Source organism: Phaenicophaeus curvirostris, chromosome 3 (genome assembly GCF_032191515.1).
Source record: "Phaenicophaeus curvirostris isolate KB17595 chromosome 3, BPBGC_Pcur_1.0, whole genome shotgun sequence".
NCBI classification, from domain to species: domain Eukaryota; kingdom Metazoa; phylum Chordata; class Aves; order Cuculiformes; family Cuculidae; genus Phaenicophaeus; species Phaenicophaeus curvirostris.
The window spans coordinates 74,280,466-74,308,187 of record NC_091394.1 but is presented as its reverse complement, the minus strand read 5'-3'; the positions used below and the strand labels follow the sequence as shown (position 1 = coordinate 74,308,187).

Here is a 27,722-nt window from a genome sequence, read left to right as displayed (position 1 = left end):
TGTGTAGAGAAGCAGAGACAGACAATATCAACCCGTGCAAAGGTGATTCCGACAGCTGCAAGAAGGAAGCATTTTTAGAGTAAATAAGCTTTCCACGTTACAGGTAAGGGATCTAACTATCATTTCATGGGAAGGTTTTAAAAGATGAAGCATGGGTTTTGCTGAAGACTTTTCTGGCAGCTTTAGGAACTCTGCTGTCCTTGTGAAACAGATGACTGCTGTGCTAAGGTTTAGTCTGGCTTGTATTTGATTTGAATCAGTTTCCTCTGTTTTCTCTTTACTGAATTTGAACATCCGAAACCAATAATTTAAAGCAAATCAACTTTTTTCTTTTTTTCCCATGGGGCCAAATATTTGTGATTGTTACTGATATTTAACCTCTGGGAAAATTCTTTGTTCTCTGAATGTTTATTATTGAAAGTCACCGAGATATTTGTACGATGGTTATCCTAGAGATTTCTCTGCAGGCAGGGGAACTGTAAGAGGTTTGTAGGGGTATATATAATTGAGATGAAACTAAGAAATGAAGGGAAAAATATGCTTTGAGCTAAGCTGATCTTACTCTAATAGCGAAACTGTCTGTTATGGAAAACTTTTGTTTATTTACACTGAAACTCTATTCTGAGTGACAAAGGGGGGCTTATGTATGTGGGGGCTTTGATCCTCGGCAGTGTGGTGGTTCATGAGACTTCGTAGCAGCTTCCAGCCAAAAATGAATGGTCAAGGGCTGATGAAGCCATTCATCCCAGCCTGGCAACCAGGACTGCAAATGGCATGATGTTAGGGAATGATATTTAAATCAAAAGAGAAGGGAACAGCAAAGGTTCTTATCATGAAAACCCATGACATACAAAATGGCTGTATTTCCACTGCTGCATTTTGAAGTAGGATCTGGACAGAGAAATCTGTCCGAGACACAGTGCAGTTGCACAGCCACATGAAAGAGTGCGTTTTCCACCATTTTCTGTCCTCTACACCAAGGCTGAACACGTTTCTTCCTTAAACTTTCTGCTCATCGCAGTAGGTTTTCCTCCTTCTCTTTTCCCTGGATCCAAACCACAGTATCCCCAGAGCACCCCACACCCTTTTCCCTCACCTCTTTCCACCTTTCCTCGGCACTTTTAGCTACCTGGTGTCTCTCCACCAGCAGCTGGCTGAGGGGCACATACAGATGTGCCTCCCTGGAGGGGCAGGAGAAACCAGGCAGGCCGGTGCTGGGCACAGATTACAGCCTTACCCTTGGGGTGGGGATGCCTTTGTGTCCTCTGTCCCACCTGCCACTCCAAATAAATAAGGAATAAAGTTTTTTGAAGTTCCCACCTTGCTATTAAGTGAGGCTGAAACTGGCCAATGTCTTCAGAAGAGACCAGGAGAAGGAGAGCGGAGAGACTGTTGTACAGACAGAGGAACTGAATGAATTTCCATCAACTACCTAACTGAAATATGAGCATCAATCTTGGTTCAAAGTGTCTTCCCAGGAGGTTCTAACTGTCTTCTCTGTCAGCAGCTCTGGCTTCAGGCAGGGCAATGAAGGACCAGCTCAGCAGGCATTGCTGCTGGGCATCTACATGGGGTTCACCTTCAGCCCTCATATCCTGTCAATTTTAATGATTTTCCTTATTGCTTCTAGTTTCAAAGGAGTGACAATTTATTTTCTTCCAGTACCCATGCAGCTAGCTTCAGCCCAAGGAAAGCACCCAGTAATTTCAAAGAATGTAATTGTACACACAATAAGACTCTGTTCAGAATGGGATTTGCTAGATAAATTCCTGTGGCACATCCTAAAATGAGTGCTGGAGAGAACAGCAGTGTGGGTAGCAGTTTCTGTATTTACAGGTCCCCTTTTATGGTCAGCCATTAGGAAAGAAAAGTAGGGAGACAAAAAAAGGATGATGGGGAGACCAAGCAGGAAGACATCTGGAGGAAGCTATCTCTCCTTCTCCCTAGAAGATTCTATGGGACAGAGCTGTGGTGGCTGAAGCATTCCTGTAGGTGTGAGTCACATAACATGGAGCACCACTGAACACGGCAGCTCTATATGCCAGCTTCACCTCCCTCCAGAACTGGCCTCATCCTTTTTGTAAAAAACTAGAAGTTCTGAGAAAGCATAATTTCCTTTTTGAGGAACTCATCTACTTTCCAGAAAGATGTAACACTAGTCACGGCAGTGTGTACTCAGTATTTTTTCTAAATTCGAGGAAGGTAGTGATCCTTGAACTTGGAAATCTCATTTCTAGTAGCAATGTAGTTTTTTAAGGGTTGCAGGAGCTCTGGCTTCCTCTGCCTTTGCAAGGCACACTGAAAAGAGTTTTTTTTGTAACTGGAAGAAAGAGGCCTCAGGATGTTTCCTGCAAAAGAGTCACCTTCCATGATGTCACCTTCCTGTAATTGTGGTGCTGTCTTCAGTAAAGCAGAAATGAAAGTGGAACTTATGTGACACAGAATCACGTTAGGACGTGATTAAGACGTTAGGAAAAAATTCTTTACAGAAAGGGTCATTGGGCACTGGAACAGGCTGCCCAGGGAGGTGGTTGAGTCACCTTCCCTGGAGGTGTTTAAGGCATGGGTGGACGAGGTGCTGAGGGATATGGTTTAGTGTTTGGTAGGAACGGTTGGACTCGGTGATCCGGTGGGTCTCTTCCAACCTGGTTATTCTGTGATTCTGTGATTCTGTGAATGAGGTTTCACCATTTGAAGTTTTGTGCTAATTTCAACCTCTGGCAGGTGTTTGAGGCTCTCACAGCATGTGGTATCTGCTGTGTCACTGGGGAGAGACCTGATGGGCACAACGTCCCAGGCCAGCCCAGGGACATCAGCAGTCTTGTCTCCTGTGTGCAGAGCTGCCCCTGGTCCTTCAGAGCTCACTTCTCCACTGCTCTCTCCCTACAGCTTTGGGAAAGCTTAGCTGTGGCTTTTATTCACAAATAGTTTGGACCAGCTCTATGGGGTTAAAGTGCCTATCACCTCTTCTTTGCAGGCGCTGAAGTAAAGTATATTCCAGCATGTTTAAGCTCTATGGACTTCACTTTCTGCTTGTCATTCACTTGGTGAGTTACAGCTTTTCCTTCATTTATCTGGGAGCAAACGGCAAAGGTTGCCTGTGAAACTCTAAACTCTAACCCATGGGGCACTCCGGTCTGCCCGTCAGGCTGGCAGCGTTTGCTGTCAGAGCAGCTGCAACACTGGGTGTGGGAGTACAGCCCCGACATGGGTTAAAAAGCTAAAAGCTAAGGAGATAAGGCAATCATTAGAAAAATAAATGTAAAAAAAATGTAGAAGAAACCAATTTACCTATATTGCTTCTTGTGATTCCTCCTTAGATACGACTTTTTCCAGTAAGTGGATTTCAGGCTAGAAAAGATTTTAAAATGCTGTGACAAATCACCAAACAGTGAGGATATAGGTATCGTGTGTCTGTGTCTATTATAATCCATACATGTGCTGACATATTAAATGTGTTCTAAGACATATAATGGCACAGTTTAAACCATGCATATTAATTATTTATCGTCATTATTCCATCTATGTGAATAGTTTTTCAGAGGCTTTTCTGGAACTGAAATGTATTAATTATGCAATTTATGGACCTCATCTATTAAACCAAATAGATTGACTGATGTTTGTAAAGGCTACAGTGGTGGCTTCTATTTAACATTTGAAATTAACTGAAAAGATAAAAAATAAGTCAAAGTCTAAAAAAAAAAAACAACTCAAAATAAGGAAACTTCTTGAGGGGTAGGGGTTGATGTGCAGTAGTGAGCATCATTTCCCTCTCTGTTTCAAAAGCTCCTGCCCTTGGCAATTCCAACGCCTGTGAAGACATTCCACAGCCGTTACAGCCGTCTTCAAGAGGGATGGCAGCCAGTTACGGGCCAAGGAGAAAATACTTTCTTCCCCTTCAGGCTCTTGAGTAGTGATTCATGCTGTAGACATACGTTTGGAAATATTTATGGTCCACATAAAGTAATTTTAATCAACAGGAAGAGATATCTCTTACTTGCTTCACAGCCTGCACTTTGATCTTGTTGGGCTTTATAGTGTCAGCCTTTGTTCCTCCATGGCAAAGAACAAGACCAAGCAAACCGCCTCCACAAAATGGCCTTGGAAAAAACCTCTGGGAGCCAAACTATGCCCAGCAGTGTGACACAGGAACACCTGTAGCAGGTCAGATCCAGATCCAGGGTCCTGCTATTGTATCCCTGGCAGATGTCAGCTGTCAGCATTTACCAAAAATAGTGAAATGTAGCTGTAAAGTACAATTTCCTAGTATACAATATATCACCTATATAATAGGTGTACCTATTACATGGCTCTTTTGGATATATTTCTTCTACTGTCACCAGTTTTGCTAGTATCCCCCCTCATGCCCCTGCACTTCATCAGTTCTCACAATATTCCAGTTTTTCTGTTTGTGAAAAGATTCACAAACACTTGTAGGTAAGACTGGCAGCATCAACAGGTGTTATTAAGCAGATTCTGTTGTTATTCAAACACCACTTGTGACAGACATACTCAAAGAGCAGTGCTTTAGGGTAAACTGCACTGAACTTAGCAAGGATTAAGTTTTTGTTGGTAATGTATATGCTGTGCTTTTCCGTGAGAGGCCAAATAGCTGTCCCAGTGAGAATAGGACAAAATCCAGAGCAAAAGTCACGCAGCAGTGAAAATGAGCTCCCAGACCACGATTCTGTGGGGTGATGGACAGGGTGGTCATGGCATTCTGAATGTGTAAAGCAGAATAAAGCCATTTTCACATGAGAAGATAATGAGTTTTACCTGTGCAGCCAAGTGATGGATCCCTAATTCAGGCAAGGGTGGGTCCTCAGCATTGGCAAGAGGAGGGTGACAATGCAAGTAAGTATTTAAGGCCTTTGAAGAAATACACAGATTAACTGAACTGTTTTGGCTGAAGTGCCTTGTGTGCAAGGGCTGCTCTGAGAGGCTGATTTTTGCTTTGCTTTTTTCTGTTTGAAAGCAAGAACAGCCCTGAAACATAAGGGCAGGAGTGTGTCTGGAGGTCTTTGGACACTAGTGACAGAGTGGTTATAAAACTCATGTAAAACTCACAGAAGAACTGCCAAAAGAAAACAGCCATTAAGAAGAAAATAGAAGCTGAGGCAGACTTACACAGCATTTTTACCATGAGGTATAAGCCAGAGATCAGCAGGATGTGTTTGCTAAGCTGTGGTTTACACTCACATATAGCTGATGAAAGCACAGGGACTGAGTGACTTACCCATGTCACAGGGGCACTGAGGGTGGTGGGATAGGAGACCTGAGGAGGACCACCTTTTGCCTTAAAAAAAGATTAGTATTTATTGAGGAAATTACAAGAGGTTCAGCCCCAATCCCTCCCCATCCCCAGGTGGGACGTTGAGTGTCCTGGCACACTTGTGGCCACAGGACTGTGCAGCTCCTGGATGGGACATGGCTAGTCCTGCTGGGGACACAGAGGTGATCCAGCAATGCTTTTATGGAGTTCCTCTTGCTCTCAGTCTACTTTCAGCTCTTTAAAGCTTCTTTTTGCTCTTGAAAATAGATCAAATCTCATTTAACTGTGTAGTACTTACAAAAGGTCAGGACCCAAATGTTTGTTTTCAAATTACTTAATAAATAACACTGCTTTTTAAATGGATGTGTGCTAAAGAACCTGGAGATGTTCAGTGCAAGCCAGCAAGTGACTCGTCTATTATGCTTACAGCAAAATAAGTTTCAGGAGATTCAATAATGGAGAACTGTTGTTAGTGTGTGGTGACCACAGATTCCCTCAGCTGCTTTCCTCCATCCCTTCCTCATTCTCTCACAGGCTATGTGCCAGAACTTGAGGGACCTGCATGTAACTGGGCCCCTGAAGGACATGAATTTCTCTATTCCAGAAGGAGGAGGAGTGCGCTTTGTTTACCAGGTAATAATCTGTCTCTTGGTATCCACTCTTTTCAAAAACCCCATAGTTTGCATACTCTGACCTCACAGGCAGTGTTGTCATCTGTGCTGGTGGGAAGAACAGTTCCCCAAGAGGATCTGAAATTAATTTTGACTCCTCTGTCAGGGAACTCAACAGCCTACGTGCAAAAACCAGGAGACAACCCCTTCTCTCAAACACATTTTAAGAGTATATCCTAAGACAGGGCTTAATAAAATCTGCATTCCTACAGAATAGGTTTCCATGTAACTTGTGTCATCATTTTCCTCAGCTCCAAGGTTTTCTTCCCAAAGCCATAACCACAGAAGGACAGATCCAGCTGTCAGGCAAATGGAGACTATGTGTCATTTTTTTCCATTTCTGTGCTCAGACAAAGCCTTGTTCAAAGCAGACATTTGATTTGGAAAGAAACCACAGTTGAGATTTCCTGGAGCATTCAGGAAATAATGTGAAAACTCCTCTGCTGAGGATCAGAAGACAGATTTGTTTGAGTAGACTCCTTGAAGCATGCTGTTGGCAGTAGATTTTAAAAGACACAAAAGTATGAAATTATTTAGATTGTGATGAAAATGCTAAAAAAGAATGATTTACCCTCTGATTTTTTCTTGTTCTAGTTCACGTCTAAGCCACCTGCTGTGAGTTTTAGAGCAACTGGTGAAAAAGATGGAATACTTGACATTGTGTCGAGGACAGGCGTTCTGTATGTAAATGGGTCTCTTGACTGGGAGGACAAAAAAGTGCACAGGCTACAGGTAAAAACCCAATGAAAAGTAGGAAGGGGAGGTTATTCATATTTGCTTTTTTTTTTGTAAACCTGAAATTAATAGAAAACTGTTGAAATTTCAAATTCTTTCATTTGTCTGTGTTTACAGACCATTTTTTCATTTTCAGTGTTGAGCTTTGTAGAAAGACTCATGGTTTTATGGTTCTGAAAGACTTTGCACAGGAGAATGCTCCTTAGCACATGAAGGTTACATTGATACAACAAAAATTATCTTTATGCCAAAACCAATCCTTTAATTCTCCTAATATGAGAAGGATACTTGACTGTGAGTGAAATCTGGCCCCATGAATGAGATTATTTTGCTGTCCCTGAAGACTGATAAGGTGAATTACATATCTGTCATGGGAAAATAAACTGTTGTAGTCTATTTAGAAAGATTATAATCTATTTAGTGACAAATGAGTAAATGATATTTAGACATGGAGGCACAGATCTAGCCTCTCTTAGGTAACAGCAGAAAGCTGTTTGGCGGGTGTCAGAGGCTAAGAGAGGAAAGAGCATAATGTGCTTGTCCTGCTACTAAACTCTTCATAAAAATTTCATCATAAACACTGTTGAGAGTGGGACAGCAAATATGTCATCTTCTGGCCTCAACATAGCCTTGTGTTCTTATTCTGTGTCAAAAGTGATGTCTTTTTCTGAGGTACTAGCAACTGAGAAGATAATCGTGAGGGGATCAATATTTGAACAGACCAAGTACATGATGATGTTTTAGCTAGCCTTACCTAGCCATCAAAAATCTAGCACTTCAGGTTTCATAGTTTCACGTTCTCAGCTCTAAAGCACCCTTGGACTGGTATTAGAGAGAACAATTTTCTAGCTTCAGAAGTTATTAACCCTAAGTCTGGGAATCCTTTACAGAAAAGAAGTAGTGACAGAACTGAAAAACTATGCTTGGTTAGGCATAAATTATAATGATTCGATCTATTATGTGTAAACAAAATATATATTATGTCTGACAGACATAACATAGACTTGGTACTTCAAAGTTTGGAAGAAAAATGTAATCAGAAGTAAGTTTTCTTTATAAACACTTAGATCAGCCTGTTTTTCCAGTCGATATTTATGATAGCACATTTGATCATGCTCTAACATGTTGGGTTTTCTCCTTGTTCTTTAGCAAGTATCTACTTCTATTTAAAGAAAAGCACGAATTCTAAACTGTGCAAAAATACAAGTTGTCAACTGTGACTGGAAGTAAGAAATTGCCCTCTGAAAAGTGTCATCAGAAGCAGGATTAGGTTATTCTTTTTGGTTGGCATTATATACTGTGGTGAATTATTGTCAGTGAGGTATTGTGGTGAATTTGTCCTTGTTGATGGAGCCACCCAGTGATGGCTCTCACCTGATTTGTGTCACACGAAGAATGACTTGGCATTTGACATCCTGATGTTCATTTATGCCTTTTACTAAATCTACATGAAATATTTCTTTGCTTTTCCTTCTTACTGAAAATCAAGGTGGAAAGTCTGGATGAAAATGGAAATGTAGTGGAGGGTCCATACAATGTTACAATATATGTGGAGGATATCAATGACAACCCACCAGAATTTGACCAGCAGAAGTATACTGGAGTAGTAAGGCAGAACTCCCGTCCAGGTAATTTTCACAATAATTAAACATTATAGTTAATAGAAAGCTAGGTAGATTAGTTAAACAGGAAGATAAAGTGGGTGTTATACTTCAACAAGGTGAAAAAAGATAAGTTTTCCTTCCCACAAGATTGTACAAAACAAGGATACGAGCCTGTATAGTACAATGAAAGGGCAAAGAGGTGACCACTGTATGGTGTAAAGGAATGAGTCTAATAAGAAATATTTCATGGTATTTGGTGCTTTGCAAGTATCGCTTAACAGGAAAATATTCCTGGCCTCTCCTTTGCACTGAAAAACACCTTATTCTATAATGAGTTTAAAGTTTATATGTTGACGAAGACTATACAGACAGAGAATTCTAAAAATATGTATTTACACACTAGTGAAATAAAAGGCCCGTGTAGATATGGGGTATGTGTTTACTGTGATTGATGCCGCTCAGATTGTGAGGTGAGCCTTAGTACTTAGGAGAGAGTCTTAGATTACAGATATCAGTGATCGAGTCCAGACATCAGAAAAGTGTTGAAGAGCAGTTTGGGACCCACATCTTGGAAATGGAACAAAGGACTCAGCCAGCTGTTAGCATTGTGCCAATTAATTCAAGAAGAAACTTTCTTTAAAGAATATGTCTATAAAGCTCCATGTGTTCAGAAAACCATTCTGTAATATTTTACTCTATTCTTCAGCTGCATCCAGGTCAAAAAGATCCGAATGTTGTATTGGTGATTAAAAAGCAAAAATTCACTAAGGCTATCGTGCATTTCTGTATTTTTTTCATGATATGATTGCTTCTTTAATTATAATTGTGTCACAGCTGTAGGGCATTTTTCTAAAGGTGCTTTGGGTTGAACTGATTTGTAGAAGGGCTGCAAAGTGTAGTTAAAGAGGGATACCAGTGAGCTACATTCTGGGTGCAGGCACTCCTGGGTGATAGATAGGTCTCTGAATTAGCTCTGTCACCTCCTTTCATCAACTTTCTTCACACTTATTGTGATCCCACTAAGCAGAGGTTGTGGAAGGGCACCTGTGGGATGGTATACAGGCCAGGTAACTTCCACATACCAGCATAGCTTGCCATGAGAGATGCATTATGAAACAACAGGAACTTCCCATAAGCTGCCGTCTTGGCTTGAGAGTTCTGCTCAGATGGACTATGTACTGAGGTTTCAGTCTCCTCTTACAACTTTTTTTTTTTGAACAGGCAAGCCCTTCATGCGCGTCCATGCCACTGACCGCGATGATCCTACAACTCCCCATGCGCAGCTGACATACAGCATTCTCCATCATTTTCCCAACCCTTATGCAGAAATGCTTTTCCAGATAAATAATGTAACTGGAGAAATCTCACCCAGTAGGACGGGTATGTAAAAAGATTCTTGCTTGTCAAAAAGTAAGTGTGAGTTCCTGGGTGTACATAGGAACAGAACAATGACACAGTTCTGATGTTACATTTTGACATATTCCACTGAGGCCCTGGTTTTGAGGGACTTTGCTTTTTTCCCACCAGATTAAAGGGAAATCAGCAGAAATGGATACTGGGTTCTAAAAATACATTGAGAGGTAGATCTCTGGCACTCAGGACTATGCTAAGTCATATCTTGGGATTAATTCTCTCCTTTGAAATCCTGAAATACAAAAGCAGTAACACCAAAGAGTGCAGAGAAAACTCAGCCTGCCATGATATAACAACTAAACTGCAATGATTTTAAAACCCTCTCTCTTCTGCCGAGATGAACGAGTGCTTAACAGGAGTGAGGGTTGTTCAGTCATGCATCTACACAACACGAGACCACAGCACAGAGGAAATGGCTTGCTGAGATCTGGCACTGAGGCCCATCTAAGAAGTGCGCCTGGAGCAGATGAAACAGCATAGTGCATGTAGGAGGCAATGAGAAGATGAACCACCTTCACAGCCTCTGCTTCATTTCACTTGCCTCTTTCCTCTGTCTCTAGGTTCTTATTACTTAGATCCTCAAAAGCAGGACACCTTCACGCTTGTTGTCACCGTGAAGGACATGGCAGGAATGACAACGAATGCTTTCACCAGCAGTGCTGATGTGGTCATCACTGTGAAGGAGAGCCTGTGGAAAGCTCCCAGCACCATCCGTATCCAAGAAAACTCAACCCAGGTCCACCCTGTCAGCATCAGTCAGGTAGGGTCCTTGGCCCCGCTCCTTGCACCAATCCTTAGTGCCACAGACTAATTCTCTCACAGGTAACCGTGAAGGTGCCCCCACTGCGTTCAACATCAAGCTCTTCAGAAGGACTTTGGCACCTCCCAGTTATTTTCATATGGTGTCCTTTGGAAATTATCTTTAGTGCATGTCTCATTAACTTATTGTTAGTATGAAAGTTAATGGTTTGAAGGAGCCTGAGATACAGTCAATACAAACATCAGAGTGACTGGACTTTGCTCCTCAGTTGGAGAGGCTGTTATCGCTGTCTGGGTGTGAGAATATCATATGTATAGAGGAAACATCCCCGAAATTTTGTTACAGTGTAATACCTGGAAGAAAAAGGGTGCTGGGCAAGGCAGGCTGTTTGGCACAAAATGAAAGACAAAGGTCTTGAGACACCCCAAGGGAGCTCTCAGACAGACATATAGCAGTTGAGTGCCTCTGCAGAGGTGCCACTTTTCTCACCCGATGGATTTCTTTGAGCACCTCCAGTCTCACTCTTATACCACTGGCCCTTTGGGCAAACCAAGAGCTAACCTGTTGAAAGTTACTTTGAGGTTAGCTTCTTCCATCCACAGAAGAGCCTGGCAGGGGAGAAACTACACTGCAACCCTGTTGTGTCCCTGCACTCAGGGACATCTCCTGTGAGCAGTTTTGTGTTATGCAAGACCTGCTATCTCAAAAGTATCTAGGATGGACTGAAAAGCTCTCCTTCAGCATCCTGCATCCCCACAGTACTCCTCTTTTCACAGTTCACATGAAAAATATTTTGCCAATAACTGCAAAACCGTAGTGATGCTATACGTAAATATCAACCAACAATCCAGCAGCCTTTAAGAAATATTTGATTTTGAAAAATGCCTTGGCACTGACATCCCCAGTGCTGTCATCCCATGGGCATGTCAGGATTCTTTGGATCCCTTTTGCAAGGGTAACTGACTTGGTGCTATTCCCACTGGCATCAGTGACAGGTTGAGGAAGTCCAGAGTGAAACCAGGTGGAGGAAAAGCTAGTATGCAATGGTGCTTCTGTTCTGGGGTCACGTGTACATCGATTTCACAGCCAATGACATGTTGATTCTGCCTAGGGGAAAATTAAATGCAGTTGCCTATATATAGTTTAAACCAGAAACATTAATACTGACTCCATTAATGTGGCAGTCTCTTTACTGCATTTCACTTTAAATCTGAAGTGTCTCCCTAAAGATCCTTCATCACAGACTTTGATGCATATAAAGAGCATTCAAACCCATATAAAGAGCATTCAAACCCATATGTGCAGATAGGTACTGGATATTTGTTTCGTTGTTACAAACCTCTGAATTAGATAAACCAAAACAACAGGCAGGAATAGACAGTGTAAGGAGATGGAATAAATTAGTGCCAAGACATTCAAGCACATGTAATGCTTTCTTCTCATGCATCACTGTTTAGCGCCACATCCCAAAACTCATCCAGGAAAACATGCATTGTAGCCCAGGTGGACAGCTGGAGACTTCACCACAACAATTCGGAGAGCAGAGGTGGATTATCGGTCTGGTTTTCTGCATCTTCTCCCAAAAGCCTGCCAAACTGTTAATTCTTTTGATTTATGAAGCTAACAGGAATGCAGTCATTTTTATTTGTGGTCTGGAAACGATCCTTGTGAAATCTCAGTCTACACTTCCAACTTACTATTCTGACTTATTTTTGTGTTTTTAGGTGCACTCAAACGAGGCAGATGTAATTTACGACATTTTTGAAAAAGAAAAGTTGCCCAGGCTCCCATTTTCCATTGATCAGAAAGGAGTTATTTATGTGACTGAACCATTGGACAGGGAAGAAAAGGATTCTGTAAGTAAACACATAAAACCTCACCGATGGGAGATACCTTAGCACAAAATGATTATTGGTGTGGGACTAAATACTAGGAAGCTCACTAGAAAGGATTAGGGGTGGGGGAGCAAAGAAAGAAAAGCTTTATTTCTTGTCATTTTTGTTTGGGAATTACTTTATAGATATGAAAGCACACTCATATTCTACACAGTAAAGCGCCTTCAGTTTGGTACCCTACAACATTTCTCCATGGGTCTAGCAGTAGTAATCACTGCTTACAGCATATGTATAATGTACAACATGAACCAACCATGGCAGGATTGTAGGTGCATGTTGAAGAGGTTGGCAGTGGCATTTCTGGAGGGCAGGAGATCCGGAAATTTCAGATCTACTCCAGATCTCAGGGGCATTAGGAGTCTCTCCACAGCAGAAGCAGAATTTCACTTGCAGTTGCAACTGTCTGAAGTTCCCTGACTGGGGGTCTTTTAGACAGAAACCTGTCTGTCTCCTTTCATTCTTGGAGGAAATTCGGGCACAGAATAGGGCAGGGATCAGATATACTGGAGGAATTCTATCTATGTATGTGACAGATGAATTTGTGAAGTTGAAAAATGAGTTATTTCTGATTTTCTTGATTATTTTTTTTCAAGAGCAAGTTCACAATGCCATGAAGTATTCAGGACTTTTAAGCTCTTTGGAGAACTCGCACCTCAGGCACTAAGATGTGATCGAAAGTTCTGAATTTAACAGAATGAAAACACAGAGCAAACATACAAAATGATATTTAATTTGCATGGAATGCTCCCCAAGTCACACTTTTAAATGCAAAATACTGTCACAGTGGACATTCAACACATCTGATCTCAATATTCTTATTGCAGTATGTTTTCTTTGTGGTCACAAAAGATAAAGTGGGAGACCTGGTGGACAAGCCTTTGCAGATTCATATTATTGTGGAAGACATTAATGACAATCCCCCTGTGTGCCAGCAGGCCCTCACTGTACTTGAAGTTCAAGAAAATGAAGGTGTAGGTAAGAAAACAGCTTCTACTCATTTATACACATCAGTCTGGTCCTGATATTGTTTCCAGCTGGGTGGAAATAAAGCTAGAAATTCTAATCCCAAAGCGTAAAATGTAGCTTTCTCTTTCTTTCTCTACTATTTGTATTGATATCGCTGTCAGCAGTGTGTACCTTTGTGGTGGAGCAGGATGACTGCATTATCTGACTGACTCTGGTCTCTCTGCCACAGGGAGTAATATTGGCAAAGTCCGTGCTACCGACATGGATGAGGAAGGCACCCTGAACTCTCGTCTGCAGTTCAAAATTGAAAGTCAGGTTCCTGCTGTTCCTGAAAGTAATCTGTTCTATATTCAGCAAGACACTGGGGATTTGCAGTTAATTACTCGCAGGTTAAACAAGCGCATTGCATCCAACTATACCTTGAAGGTGCTGGTGACAGATGCAGGTATGCAATGCCCACTGTTATATATCGGAATGATTTCATTCATGCTGGCATCCTCAGTGCTTGGAGTCCAAAGGATGAGAGGGGACCTAGACAATTCACAGGAAGCAGCAGCAGCACTGGGATCTGGCATTGTACTGCCTTGTTCTTGAGATATAGAGAGGTTAAACATGATTCATATTGCAAGTATGGAAGGAAACCAGCTCTAGGGCAGATTGTGGATAAACTGCGAAGCTTGTTAACAAGTAGTCCAGTAAAAGATTTCCTTCCACAGGGGAAAAAAACTAAGATCATGATTGTGGTTCCCCCCCGAAATCTTTCAAAGGGACTCACTGAAAAAAAAATTGAGAAATTAAACACAGCTGCTCAGAGAGTCCACATAACGCATTTTAAAAGATTAAGAGGTGAAATTAATCTTCAAAAAGAATCTTGTCCATTATGATAAGTTCCCAGGAGTCCTTTGTGGTTCACTGAATGGAAAGGAAACCAAACTCCATACTAAGGCTTAAATCTTTGTGCTGTTGTCCTTCTAGTCAGGCAAAACTTATAGATGGAGAAATTGGCATGTAAAGAAAGCAGTGTGACGTATCTGTTAGTCAATTAGCATAATCATAGAATCATAGAATAACCAGGTTGGAAGAGACCCACCAGCAGATAATATGAAAATCTTGCATGGAGAGAAGTTGGCAGTTTGTTCTGAATGTTTATTTGAATTCCATTTGAACAGGATTTTTTAGAATATTCTTCAACTTCCAGTTCATGAAGCATGCCTGTAAAACACTAAAATTCAGCTGCATTTGAATAGTGTGTGACCAGACAGAATATGCTTTTAAAATCACAGACGCCCATTGCTAGGGGTGCCCTTGCTCAAGCAACATTTAGATTTACATAGATCTGAAGTTTAAGTCTGGCTGTAATGAAAATGAGGGTATTGTCTGACAACTCACCAAGAGGACAAGGTAGCATAATAACCTGGGGCTTGCTTTTTGGCATGCAAAAGTGATATTGAGAAAGCTAATACAATTCATAGCTATCGTTGTCCTGTTAAAGGGTCAAAAAAGTGAGAGAAATGAAATGAAACAGGATGGGATAGTGCTGAAGAAATTTGGAAGGTGAATAGAAGGAAGAGGATGACATTACTCACTATGAGATATTCGAGGTCAAGTGCTGCTTACAACAATCGGGTATTGCTTGGGTTTTGCTCACAGGGAACCCTTTTGGCAGTTATTTTCAGCAGAAAGGTTGCCATGATGTTTTTTTCTCTTTCCATGCAGTATTCCAAACAATCTGTAATGTGCAAATACATGTAATCGACATCAATGATCAAATTCCCATCTTTGAAAAATCACAGGTGAGTATTTTTAACACCATTTTTATGTCCTGGTAGCTTTTGACAAATGTTTGAAGATATGTTCAATGTCTGTAGAATGTCAATGGGAAAACAGCCATATACAGAAAAAGTAACAGAGCAATCCACTAGTGAAACTAAAGGCAAAATGCTGCTGCAAGCCTGCATATAAGTTTTTTCTATACAGTAACAGTGGGAATAATTCACAGTTAATTCTGAAATATTAAGTAATTTATTCAGTGGAAAACTATGTATACGGAAAGAAATTATTCTACTGAAGCAATTTATTTCAGGAATGTAAGTTCTGGAGGGAAAGGATAAAGAAAAGGATTTAAAATTAATTAAAATTGCTGAATGGAAAAAAGCTAACAACTCCCAGGTTCCAATATTAACATATCCAGAAAAGCCAGAAGGTGAATGGAAATCAAAGGCTATATTTTCTTTAACCAGAAACAATGGTCCAGTGAACCATGCCCAAATGCATGCCTGTTGGCCCTTTATTCAGGAATGACTGTCAGGCTCTTGCCTCTTCCTCTGGTGGAGGTGCTGACATCTGGCAGAGAGACCTGTAAACCTTCTGTGACTTCTGCCTGCTGGCCCAAGCTTTCCTACAGACACTGCAGTGGCTGGAGTATCTACACTTATGTGCCTGAGCTCCAACCATACTTGTAGGCAGTGGGCTCAGCAGAGGTGTCTGGCCCATAAGGTGTAGGTGTCCTCTTGGGGAAGCTGTGTTGGGTTTGGGGCTTTGCTGACTGCATTGCCTACTGCTGTTGAGAGTTGTGTGAACTCAGATCAGTTCCAACAGAGGAGGTAAAGATTTGGGACTGTTGCTGTACTAGTAGTTTACCCCCGTCCCATCATCTTTGACACACATATGGCTAAAATGGGCACCACAGTAACTTTGCAGAGGCTGCAGTGCCCATCTTGCAGCTATGAGTTTCCCTGGGCAGTTAGATAGCTCACCTGTACTGCAGCAAGACACTTAACTAACATTTTTGTGCATCCCTCTAACCTGGTTATGTCTCTGCTGTGAAGTGCACCCACCATTTCCCTCCCTCAAACAGCTGCTGCGGGTCACAAGCTTGTTGTAGAACTCAGGTTTTTATCTGCAGATGGTGCTCAGTTTCTCATGTTTCAATGACCTTTCTCTCTTCAGTATGACAGTGTAGTTGTTGCAGAAAATCTCCCAACAGGAACAGTGATATTAGAAATTCAAGCAACTGATGGAGATGAGCCTGCAACAGGGAGCTCCTATATCATTTACCAAGTGAAGGAAGGCGATCCAAACAACACATTCGTCATAGAGACAGATGCTGAAACAAACCGAGGGTTTGTCAGGATTAACAAGGTGAATAGATGGGTTTATTCTTCTCCTTTACATATAACTGCCTTGGTGATGATTTGTGGGGGAGGGCTGGTGGTGAGGTGAGGACACTGTGATCATGGCGCAGACTGCAGGATGCCCCACTCTTGGGCTCAGGCGCTACGCCTGTGTTCAGGGGCACATCTATCCTCCTGCCTTTGTTGTCCCCTACCAGTGCCACTGGAAGCTCCCTCTGCTGGGTCTTCTGCTAGCTAATGAAATAGGTCTTTATACACCACCAAGAAAAATGTAGTATTATTTGAGTGATTTTACAGCAGCATTTCTAGAAAAGAGAAAGACAGTTAAATGCTTCCATGGTCTGTGGTTATGGTGATGGACTGTCACTGGGCAGATCCTCCTCCTCCTCCTTGCTGGTGCTTTGGGCTGTTTGTGGCTTTTGCAATGGGAGGTACAAGTGAGACCAGCATGTCTCAATGTCATGATGGAGAGGCAGTTTGATCCTGATGAGACAAACATTAACCACAACAAAGCCAAGGTCAGTGTGTGCTGCAGTGGGTGATACATCCCACATGTTGAATGGTGGAAACAGCAATATAAAGAGCACTTGCTGCTGCATGCATGAATTTCAATAGCAAAAGTGCGCTTCCTTTGAAATTCGCCTTCTGAAGGTGCTTGAAATATAGGACCAGACAATCTCTCACTCATTTTCCAAGAGTTGACATGTTGTTTGCATCCAGTTCGCCGGCTGCTGGCTGGGCCAAGGGTAGGCAGATGCAACATTTGGTGGATCATCTTTAGGCTTAACCTCAGCACCACTTTTTTTCCCAAGGAGACAATTGTGAGAAAATCCATGGCATAAGAACCCTTGCATGACTTTTGTCATCTGGATTTCACTCAAGGCCTTCTTATACAGAGCTATAAATACCATTGCTGTAAACAGGATATAGTTATTAAACTCTGTCAGGCAGGTGGCAACATTATTAGGAAATACAGTTGCTGACAAGGTCTCCAAACAGGCATATGGTTTCATTTAAAGTGTCTGTTCCCAGTGTCATTCTGCTTCTCACTGCTCTCTCTTGTTTTATCTGTGTTTGGGATGCAATCTCCCTCCTTGAGAAGAGAAAGACTTTTTGGTTTCCCATGGGAGCTCCCTGCAGCAGCAGGGCTGTTGCTTAAAGCACCTTCTTTTTTTTTTTTTTTCTAATTTATCCAGGCTCTTGATTTTGAAACCGCTCCAGAGTACAACCTGGTGATCAGTGCTACCAACCCCGAACCATTGGTGCCAGGCGTGCAGTACAACTCAAGTTCCCTTACCTTCGTTAAAGTTTTCGTAACAAATATGGATGAGCCACCTGTTTTCCACAAGACAGTTTACAAAGCAGAAGTGTCTGAAGACATTCCTGTCAATACGCTGGTCATGACAGTGGAAGCCTATGATCCTGAGGGGGATACTGTACGGTAAAAACGAGTGACTATGATTTATTTATTGAATTCGGGATTCATTAATTTGTTCTAAAAGAGGTACAAGGAAAAGACACTCAATATTTGGCATGCAGAAAAGACTTCTTTACTGAAGTCTCATCTCCTAGTAGAAAGTGGAGGTGTGCTGAGTTGGTGGCTGGTGACCCTCCTGCAGCAGACTGCTGGGCAGTGCTTTTCAAACCAATATTCTCTCTGTGTTGTGACAAGCATCTGGTAGTGAGGCCCTTGAACCAGGAAACTAAAAGGGAAGAAGACTAATGTACGTCTTCAGGAAAAAGGCAGAGCTGCTCTGAGAATAGGGGTCCTGTACCTGTAATGTCCTGACAAAAGTATGAAGCATACACTGCATACTTCTAGGAACCTGCAGCACAGTAGCTGCTTTTCTTGTCACATGAGAAACCACACGTCTTTTCTCCACCAAAATACACAACCTGTAGTGAAGCTCAATTCTGTAATTGACAACTAATTCATTTTCTTTTCCAACTACTAATGACAATATGCTTGCTTCCACTGCAGATGCAAAGCTCTGTGCAAGACAGCTTCTATTTTTATGAGTGGAATGCAAAACCTCAGTCTGCCTCATTTAGTAGCTCAATGCTATGTTGTATGGTCAAGACATCTTGAGTCTCTGTGAGCTCATGTATCTATGCAAAGTGCTGTGTTGCATGGTGCAAATGTACCTCAGGCAGTAGACTCAGATAGACAAGTTATTTGTGGCTCTTGCTGCACGATTCCCAGCTGCCATGCTGAACAGATCAACCCAAAACAAGAGTTGTTTTCCCCTTCAATTCCCACTCAACAATCCTTGAAATTAACTAAAATTAAGTGAAAGACCAACTAGTTAATGCAGAATATGACTGTTAGGCTTCCCATGGATTTTTATTCCCAGAGGTTTCCTCATCTGGCTTTCTATTTTCCACTTCCTTTTGGGAACATAGCATGTTTGGCCTTCTGTCAAACTGGTTTGACAGTGAGCCACGTGAGCCACGTAGTCCAGAAGCTCTGGAGGATGATGACAGAGACAGATGACAGGAATTTGTATTTATATAAACAACATTTCTAGTAAAAAATAGGTTAAAGGACATAAAATAAAAAGTATAAAAAGTTGCACAAGTATGCCAGCATGCTGTTTTTTATGCAAGCGGTAACGGAAAGAACAAAGCATTGAATGAGAAGGTCAGGTCACGTCTACTCAAGCAAATGCCTGTGCTTTAACTGGGTCATATGTTCATGGATAAATTTGTGTAAGTAAATACTCAGAGACCTTGGAGTTTTTTTGAACAATAATATAAAGGCAGTTATGTGGTGATGTTTCAAGCACTCTCTGTTCCAAGGCTGCCCTGATAATTACATGCTGCTTCAGACTGGCCGCAAATGTCCACTGTAGTCTTCCTCGGTATCCTGTCCCCGTGCAAATCAAAAAAAAAAAACAGCGCATGGCTGCACTGCTCCCTCTCCTTCCAGCCTTTGGCTTGTGTTCTCATCAAAACCAAGGTGTGGGAGATGTAATGGGGAGAGAAGGACATGGGATTGGAACAATGTGGACCAAAAGCTCAGAGATGCCCCAGGTTTCCCAGTTAGGAGAGAAGTGGAGTTGCAGTACACAGGCTGGAGGAGCAGTGGTGTTCCAACAGTTCTGCTCTCTCCTTATTCTCAATGGTTTGGCCTCCCCTTCCTCTGCCTGTCTCTCTTCATTGGCTGTAGTACAGGGGCTCTTCCAAGAACTCTCTCTTTGAGCACAATTGTAATCAACCCGCTTGCCTAAAATCAATGAAGAAGTATGTATTTTGTCAGCAGTTTTTCCTGATTTGGAATAATATTGTGTGGCTTTTAAAAAATTTCTTTCCAAAGATACTCTTTAGAAGGTGATGTGAGGAAATGGCTGAGGATTGATTCAGTGACTGGGCAGATATACACCGCTTCCGCTTTGGATCGAGAACAGCAAGAAATATACTCAGTTCATGTTGTTGCATCAGAGCAAAGTAAGCAATGCTACAATTACACATACACACAGAGGAATCCCCTGTTCTTACTGTTCTATGAGGAATTACCATACTCTGTATGACTGAACCCGCAAAACATACAGGAACATGTGACGTATCCTGTATATATGAAGTATATATTTCTTAAGAATTTAACTTTCTTAAAAGAAATCTGTGTGCAGATAATGAGGATTAAAACAGTTTTCATGAAGTTAGCTATCATACACCATTATATTTGTTTATATGGCATATAGAAAAGGTTAGAATTTCTTCAGTGTTTTCAGCATCAACATTTTCTGCTGTTTTTTCCTCTATTGCTATAAAGATTTTAGTCTCGTAGATATGTTTAGGCTTCCTGAAAACACATCTGGAGAGCAACTTATAACCTTCTACAGAATTTCATTTTATTGTGAATAAAACTAATACACTAGTTAGTCTGAAATACATTTCTAGTTCCAGCTGTTAGAATCTTTCAGATTCTTTCATCTGGGGAGATTTCACTGAGTGATCTACATATAATAGGGTTAAAAACTCTGGACTATATCCGATTGAATGAGTCGCAATCTAGATTTCTTTTATTAAACACAGATAAAAAATAACGCTGGCTACCGCTTTGGGGGATATGGGCAAAGACACAGTTTCTATATGTTAGGAAAAAGGAGTGCTTCCTTGAGCACTGAAATGGGAGTGGGGTTGTCCCTGGAGAAACAGGCTGGAGAAATGGCAGAGCTCTGAAAGCTCTTCTTAGGCAGCTTGTCTCATCCCAAGGCAGAATATTGACTTGCATTATTTATATATAAAAGACAGATTGGAAACTTAAGAAGTTTCTTGCTTAAGAATGCTCCAAAGAACACTGGTCACCTTGTATGTGGCTGCCTACTAGATACCATGGTCTATACACCTCCCTTTCACTTGCTGGTGTTCCACAGTTAGCAAGATCTGGGGTAAAAAACCCCATATTTTTAAAAAAGTAGTGGCAGCTATCAAGAGTCCCGACCTGCACATGGAGTAGCACCTTTCATTGCCTGCCTGATGATGTACCTACACAATCCCTGCAAGGTCAAGAATGCGGTGTGTAAGTCCAGGACATGCATCTGACTTTGTATTCCGTTAAACTCTACAGATAAGGCTGCTCAGAAATCCAAAGTAACTTTGGTACTACAGTTACGTGATGTGAATGACAACCCTCCACGGTTAGCTAAGGACTATCCTTTCTTCTGCCACCCACTCATTGGAGGAGAGAGAGCTTTAATTCAAGCAACTGATGATGACAAACAGTGGTATTTTTCAACATTTACTTTTTCTCTCATGGATGATACGAATACAAGAAAAAATTGGAAAATCTCAAAAGTCAATGGTAAGTTAATAAAGTTGTTCTTATAATCGTTTAGGACTCTCTAAGTACTCTGGTAAATATAAAGACATATTGAATGTCTCCTACTATTTCATATCCAGTATTCCATGTAGAAAAAAATAGATTGTTGAGAAATTACATGCATTTTGACATGTATTTATTTGAACACATTAAGTCATTATTTTTAAAGAGATGACATCTAATACTTTGCAAGCAAATATTTCACTAGTGCTTATGATAGAAGAAACATGTAAGAATAAAATATACTGTGTGCTTATATGAATGCAAATCAGTTCTCCCAAAGAACTAGAACAGTTTTCAAACTGTCTATGCCTGACATTTCGTGTGCAAAGGGAATTTGTGGGCACAAACCTACTGGAGTTCTTTGAAAGGGGTCGATAAGCACATGGATAAGGGCTTGGCCAATAGAACTGGACTGAAGTTTTAAGAGACTGTTGTAGTTTTAACGGAACATACAAAACAAGTAATGTGCAGTGAACTGTTCAATACCCAATGACTGAGATCCAGCCTGCCCTCAAGCATCAAGCCCCAAGCACTGAACCTTGGCCTCTGGCCAACTTCCAATTTATATATTAAGCATGATGTTAATATGGTATCAAACAGCTCTTTGAAGAGCTTGGGTCAGCTGGCTGGCTATTGTCCCTCCCAGCTTCTTGTATACCTGCTCACTAGCAGGGTACAGGAAACTGAAAAAGTCTTTGATTTCTTAGCAACAACTAAAATAATCAGTGTATTATCAACATTCATTTCATAGCAACTTTAAATCACAGCAGCTGATACAAAGAAAATTAACCTTATCCCAGCCAAGCATCAGCATTACCTGGCAACAACTAAAACAGAATATGTTATCAATGTTATTCTCATGCTAAATCTCACAGCAGCTGTTCAGAAGAAAATTTACTCTATCACAATCAAAACCTGGACAAAGACATTCGATTTAATGTCCCAACAGAGAAAGCTGGGTTGTCACAATATGAAAGGGATGAGTTTTAAAAGGATAAATTACAAATTAACGTTTAGGAGTTGGAGTAAATGGCCAGCTCTTGCAGTGAAAGGAATTCATATGTGGTTTTCCAAAGAGGTTTTTTGCTAAGACCTGTGTAGTTCAGTAAATATGGATGTGCAAATTACATCTCGCTCAAGAATTCCCTGAGCCGTAAATGGTTGAAAGCTGGGAGAGAATTAGGAGAAAACAAAATTCTTGTTTTTTTATTGTTATCTCCACTTATTCTAGAGACAAGATACTGACATCAATAGACCAGTGGTCTGATCCCAATGACTGTTCTAGTCTTACTTTTCCAAGTTTTAAAGAGTCTTAGATGTGACTTTGTAAGTGTGCTCGAAGGGTCATGTCCTTCTAAGTCATCTTCGGAACAATTTAATTTGGTTATGACTTCCACGAATATGGGGCATTATTCTTGGTTTAGATGTCATATTATCAGGGTCCCAATACCCGAGATCAGGTTTGATCTGCTGTAGAAATTAGGAAGAATATTCTCTGACCATATTGTGTTGAAGGTCAGACTAGCACTCAGATAGCCCCTTTTGACTTAATGTCTGCACACCAATGAGACTTGGGAAGATGTCAGGGAAAACAGGAACTACTGTCATAGGCAAAACAGCCTTAAAAATGAGCATTTGCAGCTGTATGAATGTTAAGCTAAATTTCGTTTTTTTTGTGCTGACATGAATATCCTATTTCCTACTTACAGCCACTCACGCTTACCTCTCCCCGAAACACACTAACTTTGAAGAGAAGGTGTATCATGTTCCAGTAATAATTAATGACAACGGAAAACCACCTTTGGAAGGAAAAGTAAATCTTGAAGGTATACTGTGCACAGAAGCATTTATTTCAAGACAAGGGTTACATTTATGAATAACCAAACTGGACTACTAAACTTCTCTTTAACCTCATTGCGTTTCTTTTTGCAGTAAACATCTGCAAGTGTTCAAGTGAAAAGTCATGTTTTGTTGAAGTACAGCGAGAGCACTCCTTGCCAAGCACTGGGCAGGCAGTTGGGATTCTTCTTGGGGTCGTGCTTATTATTGGTAGGTAACTCTTGGTTGATATGAAGCCAGGTCCCTGAGATATGATGGTGCTTCTGTATTTCTAGCACCGATTCCCTTGTTGGGTGAACAAATGTCGCAGAATGAGCAAGAGAGGAAAGATCTCATGTTTCCTGCAGACTTGTAAGTTGTTGTCGTAGGAACAGCTTTCTTCGGCCTGTGATTCTGTATGCATGTTCAATGTCACATTAAACAGCTGTGACAGAAGAAAATGCTGCACTTGTAGCATATTGTCGCTTCATTGCTACAAACTGCCTTTTCTGTGTAACAGAAGAGATTGAAGCCTTGTTTTGGTCTTCCAGATAAAAGTGAAAACAGTGAAGCATTCAGAGATGTCTTGCTTACAGTATCTGTACCTGTAGCTTACAGTTACAATTTTATTCACCTGTATCAGTGTTGTAGGTTTCCGTTTTTCATATGGAGAATTGCTTTGAGCTATGGGAAACAGACATTTACATGAGCAAAGTACAGTTATATTTTAAAGTGGTAGATGAACAATATTAAGTTCTTATAGGCACGAGCTGATGCAACTTCAACAAGTAGCACAAAACATTTTCCAGAACAAGACAAAATCCTTCTTGATACAGAATAAAGGAGAGGAGAGCAGATTATTTCAATTATAAGAGACCTACGACCACCACCTAGTCCAACTGTCTGGTCACTTCAGAGGTGCTCAAAAGTTAAAGTATGTTGTTAAGGGCATTCTCCAAACATCTCTTAAACACTGACAGACTTGTGGCATCGACCACCTCTCTAGGAAGCCAGGGTTTGACTACCCTTTTGGTGAAGAAACACATCCTAATGTCTAGACTGAACTTCCCCGGCACAGCTTTGAACCGTTTCACATGTCCTGTCACTGAATACCAGGGACAAGAGACCAACATCTCCCTCTACTTCCCCTCTACAGGAAGCTGTAGAGAGCAATGAGATCATCCCTTATCCTCCTTTTCTCCATGTTGACTGCGCCTCATGATTGCATTAGTCTTTAGATGCCTTTCAGTATGATCTCCATAATTTTTCAAGGATCTGTGATCAGACTAACAGGTCTGTAGTTCCCTGGGTCTTCCCTTACGCCTTTTGTGTAGATTGGAACAACATTTGCTAGCTTTCAGTCAGCAGGAACCTCTCCAGACTCCCAAGTCCTTTGGCAGATGATCAAGAGGGTTCCTATGGTAACATTCTCTAGTTCCTTCAGTATTATCTTTAGCAATGGAAATGTAAAAGCAGTGACGATGACTGTTGATGGGACCCAGTCTCCTAGGAAGTGAAGTGCAAGAAGAATTCAATGCTCGGTCCCATGTGATTTTTAAATGTGATGGTCACAAGAGCCAGAATGGGAAACTGTGACTCAGCTGTAGAGAGGGGAGGAAGTGTGAAAGACCCATGGTGAAAATAAAAGAAAAGTAATTAAATACATTACAGACCTCATGTTCAAGAGAGCTGGATGAAATTAGAGGATAAAAGAGAAAAAAACCCAAGAACTTATGTAAGTTAGCATTACTTCAATTCTAAAAGAAAAGAGGATGAGCCCCCAAGAATAAGTTCAGTACCTAAAAAGACAAAGCCAAAGCTCTGTCTTGACTTTTCTTTTGTACTGCATAAAACCCTAAACCAAGAGAAAGTGCCAACACATATGCGATGCATGTATTTGTCTTTTGAAGATAAAAAGAGAAAAAAAAATCAAAGAACTTAAAATGGAAGAAGCCATACTCAGACCATGTTATTGACAAAGAAACCCCTCAAACTGCATCTTTATGATCTCCATTCAAGCTTCTCACATCAGTTATTTCTGCACAATGCCTTAGTCTGATCTGTCTCTTACTATAATGCCACATTAAGTGAATATATTTTCATTACAACAGAGATGGTCAACTTCAGAAAGCACAGTAAAAGTTGCTACTGCTTTATGACTTTCAAGAAGTACAATGTATGTAACCCATAAATGATTTTTAAAATATTTCCTGCAATGAGTATGCAGGTTTTTTCAATAGCAAGTTATATTCACTGTAAAGGCAAAATCAAGTGGGAATGACTGTAATGGGTTTAACAGGGATCAGATATGGGCAAGGAAAAAGTGATGAGAAGTATTCTCAGATTTTATGAAACCTGGGGAGATTACAAACATTGAGTTTAGCCCTGAAGTTCAAAAGATATAACCTTAAGAACAGCCATGTCTTGGGGCCTGTCTGATATCAGATGAATTTCTGCATGAGCTAAGTGCTCAGACCTCAACAACTTTCTTTCCAAGAGCAAGTATTCTCTGTAATCTTACTTTCTTTAAAAGAAAAGACACTGGAAAACAGAATACAACTGAACAAGAGCTACACCCCAAACCCTCAGCCAATGCATTTTGATGGGAGAAACTCTTTCATTAAGACAATCTCTCTCCTGGAAGGTATTTCTTCCATTGAGAAAAGGATGAGAGAATAAATAACACGTGGCAGATATTCACAATATTCCTTGATTAACTACTCATATACCAGAAATATTAATGTAAAATAAGAACAGCTACATAAATGCAGAAACTGAGACCAATGAATGGAGCAAGAAGAGTAGCTGAGCACTGTATGTACACAGGAACAGGAACAGGCACAGGCACAGAAACAAACAGATGTTGAAGGTGATAGATAAACACTGATAAAGAGGAAATAAATATGCATACAGTGTTAACGAGCTCACCATAATTTAAAAAGATCCAATATATACACATATAATATGCGTATTTGATTTGTACATATACATATATATGTACGTATGTATATGAAGACATCTAGACACCTCAGGTTGCAAATAACAAGTGATGATAAAGGGTATAACCACTTCTAATCCAGGCCAGAAGAAAATCTCATTCTCAGCCATAAGTGCATAAATCTCTGGGCTCCATCACCTATTCCTAACTCATACCAAGACATTCCTGAAGAACAATTTTGCTGTCAATAATCCCAGCTTTGCTGTGGTAGAATTGCCGTTCCATAGGGTAAAAAACCCCAAACAATCAGGGACTACAATTCAAGACAAAAATGACTGATCACTGCTCAAAGGAAGGGGGCTTTAAAAAAGACACTTTGCCATCTGTTCAGATCCTAGAGAAGAAATTCTCCTTTGGGGAAAGCCTCTTGAGCCCTGATGCATCTGATCCTGCCCACCAGTGCCTCAGATCCCTGAACACAGTCTTGGTCCAATTCTGCATGGTCATTCCCCAAAACCATTTCTGTCTGTTTAGGAGGTGAAGTAGTATGGATATTGCAGTGTGAGTGTCAAATTCTTTGCTGAAATACCATTTCAGAAAACTTTCTCTTTCCTTTACTGATGAACACTCTCTGTTTTTCAGTTTTCATTGTAGTGGGTGTATTTCTTCACATGAAATACAAACAGCAAAATGAAACGAAGAGTCATCAAAAAGATGCAAAAGGTATGTCTGAACTCAGCAGACTGGCTATATGACTCTTTCGTCGAGAGACAAAAATGCACTTTGAGCTGGAAAGGAAGGCTCCCAAAGCTCAGAAGTGTACAATCACAATCTGAGGATACAAACATGCAAACACAGGCTCGTAGGGTTTTGGCCTCACATTTGTAGGTGGTATTTTTTAGTTATGAAACAAAAAACATACGTACACTTCAGCAGCAGCCATTAATAAGAATATCAGCTGAAGTGTTAACTCATGACAACACCAAATGCTGTGTTCCTGCAAGGACCAATACATGTGACCAGCCTTCTCTGCTTGGCAGCTGAAGTAAATATGGAATATCAAGAGGACTAAGTTTTATCTAATTGCACATCTCTGGCTCTTCCCATCTTGATGAGTTACTGAATAGCAGAATGGGAAGTAAAGTCCTGCACTACATTTGAAGATGTCTCATGAAGTTGCAGGAGTGCCTCTGACTTTCAGCAAAGGAGCTCTTGCCCAGGATCACGCCTGCTTACATTACACTGGTGAATTTGTGTTAGTAGGATTCACTAGCAATGTGACATTTCAGTTTTTCATTTTTGATATCCACAGATTATAACCAGTTTGTGAAGTACCAAGGCCTTTCATTACAGTTTCTAAGCTAAAAGATACATGCTGAGTTGTGTGAAGTGGGGTAATATGCTGTTTTATGATACTATTGCAAATATTTTTTTTGGCCCCTATACATGAGATAAGAATAAAAATGTTCTTTAAAGGTTTTAGTGTCTGCTTATCTTATTAAAATAAAAAAGAGAGTGCATGAGAGTAAACCATTGCTTCTTGGTTATCTATTGTATTTAACCCTCACTTTTGCATAATACAGATTTTAAAAAAAGGCTCTCAGGCCAGAGTGACACATAACCCACTGATTCAAGATGCAATGGTTGCTGGAGGCATTTGTATCTTGGTTTCAGTGAAAGGTATTTGAGCC

General features: G+C 40.8%; 1 protein-coding gene across 1 annotated transcript; it reads left to right on the top strand.

The window, feature by feature from the left end:
* Positions 1-27,185, top strand: CDH17 (cadherin 17). The gene is made up of 18 exons (XM_069854368.1): positions 1-103; positions 2,978-3,047; positions 5,807-5,905; positions 6,538-6,675; positions 8,168-8,306; positions 9,504-9,662; positions 10,256-10,455; positions 12,180-12,311; positions 13,175-13,325; positions 13,546-13,761; positions 15,033-15,109; positions 16,266-16,457; positions 17,647-17,891; positions 19,767-19,897; positions 21,021-21,254; positions 22,985-23,101; positions 23,208-23,324; positions 26,674-27,185. Exons 2-18 carry the CDS (start codon positions 3,003-3,005, stop codon positions 26,784-26,786), a joined length of 2,505 nt encoding a protein of 834 aa, XP_069710469.1. The 5' UTR covers positions 1-103; positions 2,978-3,002; the 3' UTR covers positions 26,787-27,185.
* The last annotated feature ends 537 nt before the right edge of the window (positions 27,186-27,722 follow it).

Bases quoted from the DNA above. Each gene is read 5' to 3' on its own strand.
- CDH17 (XM_069854368.1), top strand. From the start codon at position 3,003: ATGTTTAAGCTCTATGGACTTCACTTTCTGCTTGTCATTCACTTG. The intron at 15,110-16,265 runs GTGAGTATTTTT...TTCTCTCTTCAG, and splicing joins CCATCTTTGAAAAATCACAG to TATGACAGTGTAGTTGTTGC. The intron at 16,458-17,646 runs GTGAATAGATGG...TAATTTATCCAG, and splicing joins GGTTTGTCAGGATTAACAAG to GCTCTTGATTTTGAAACCGC.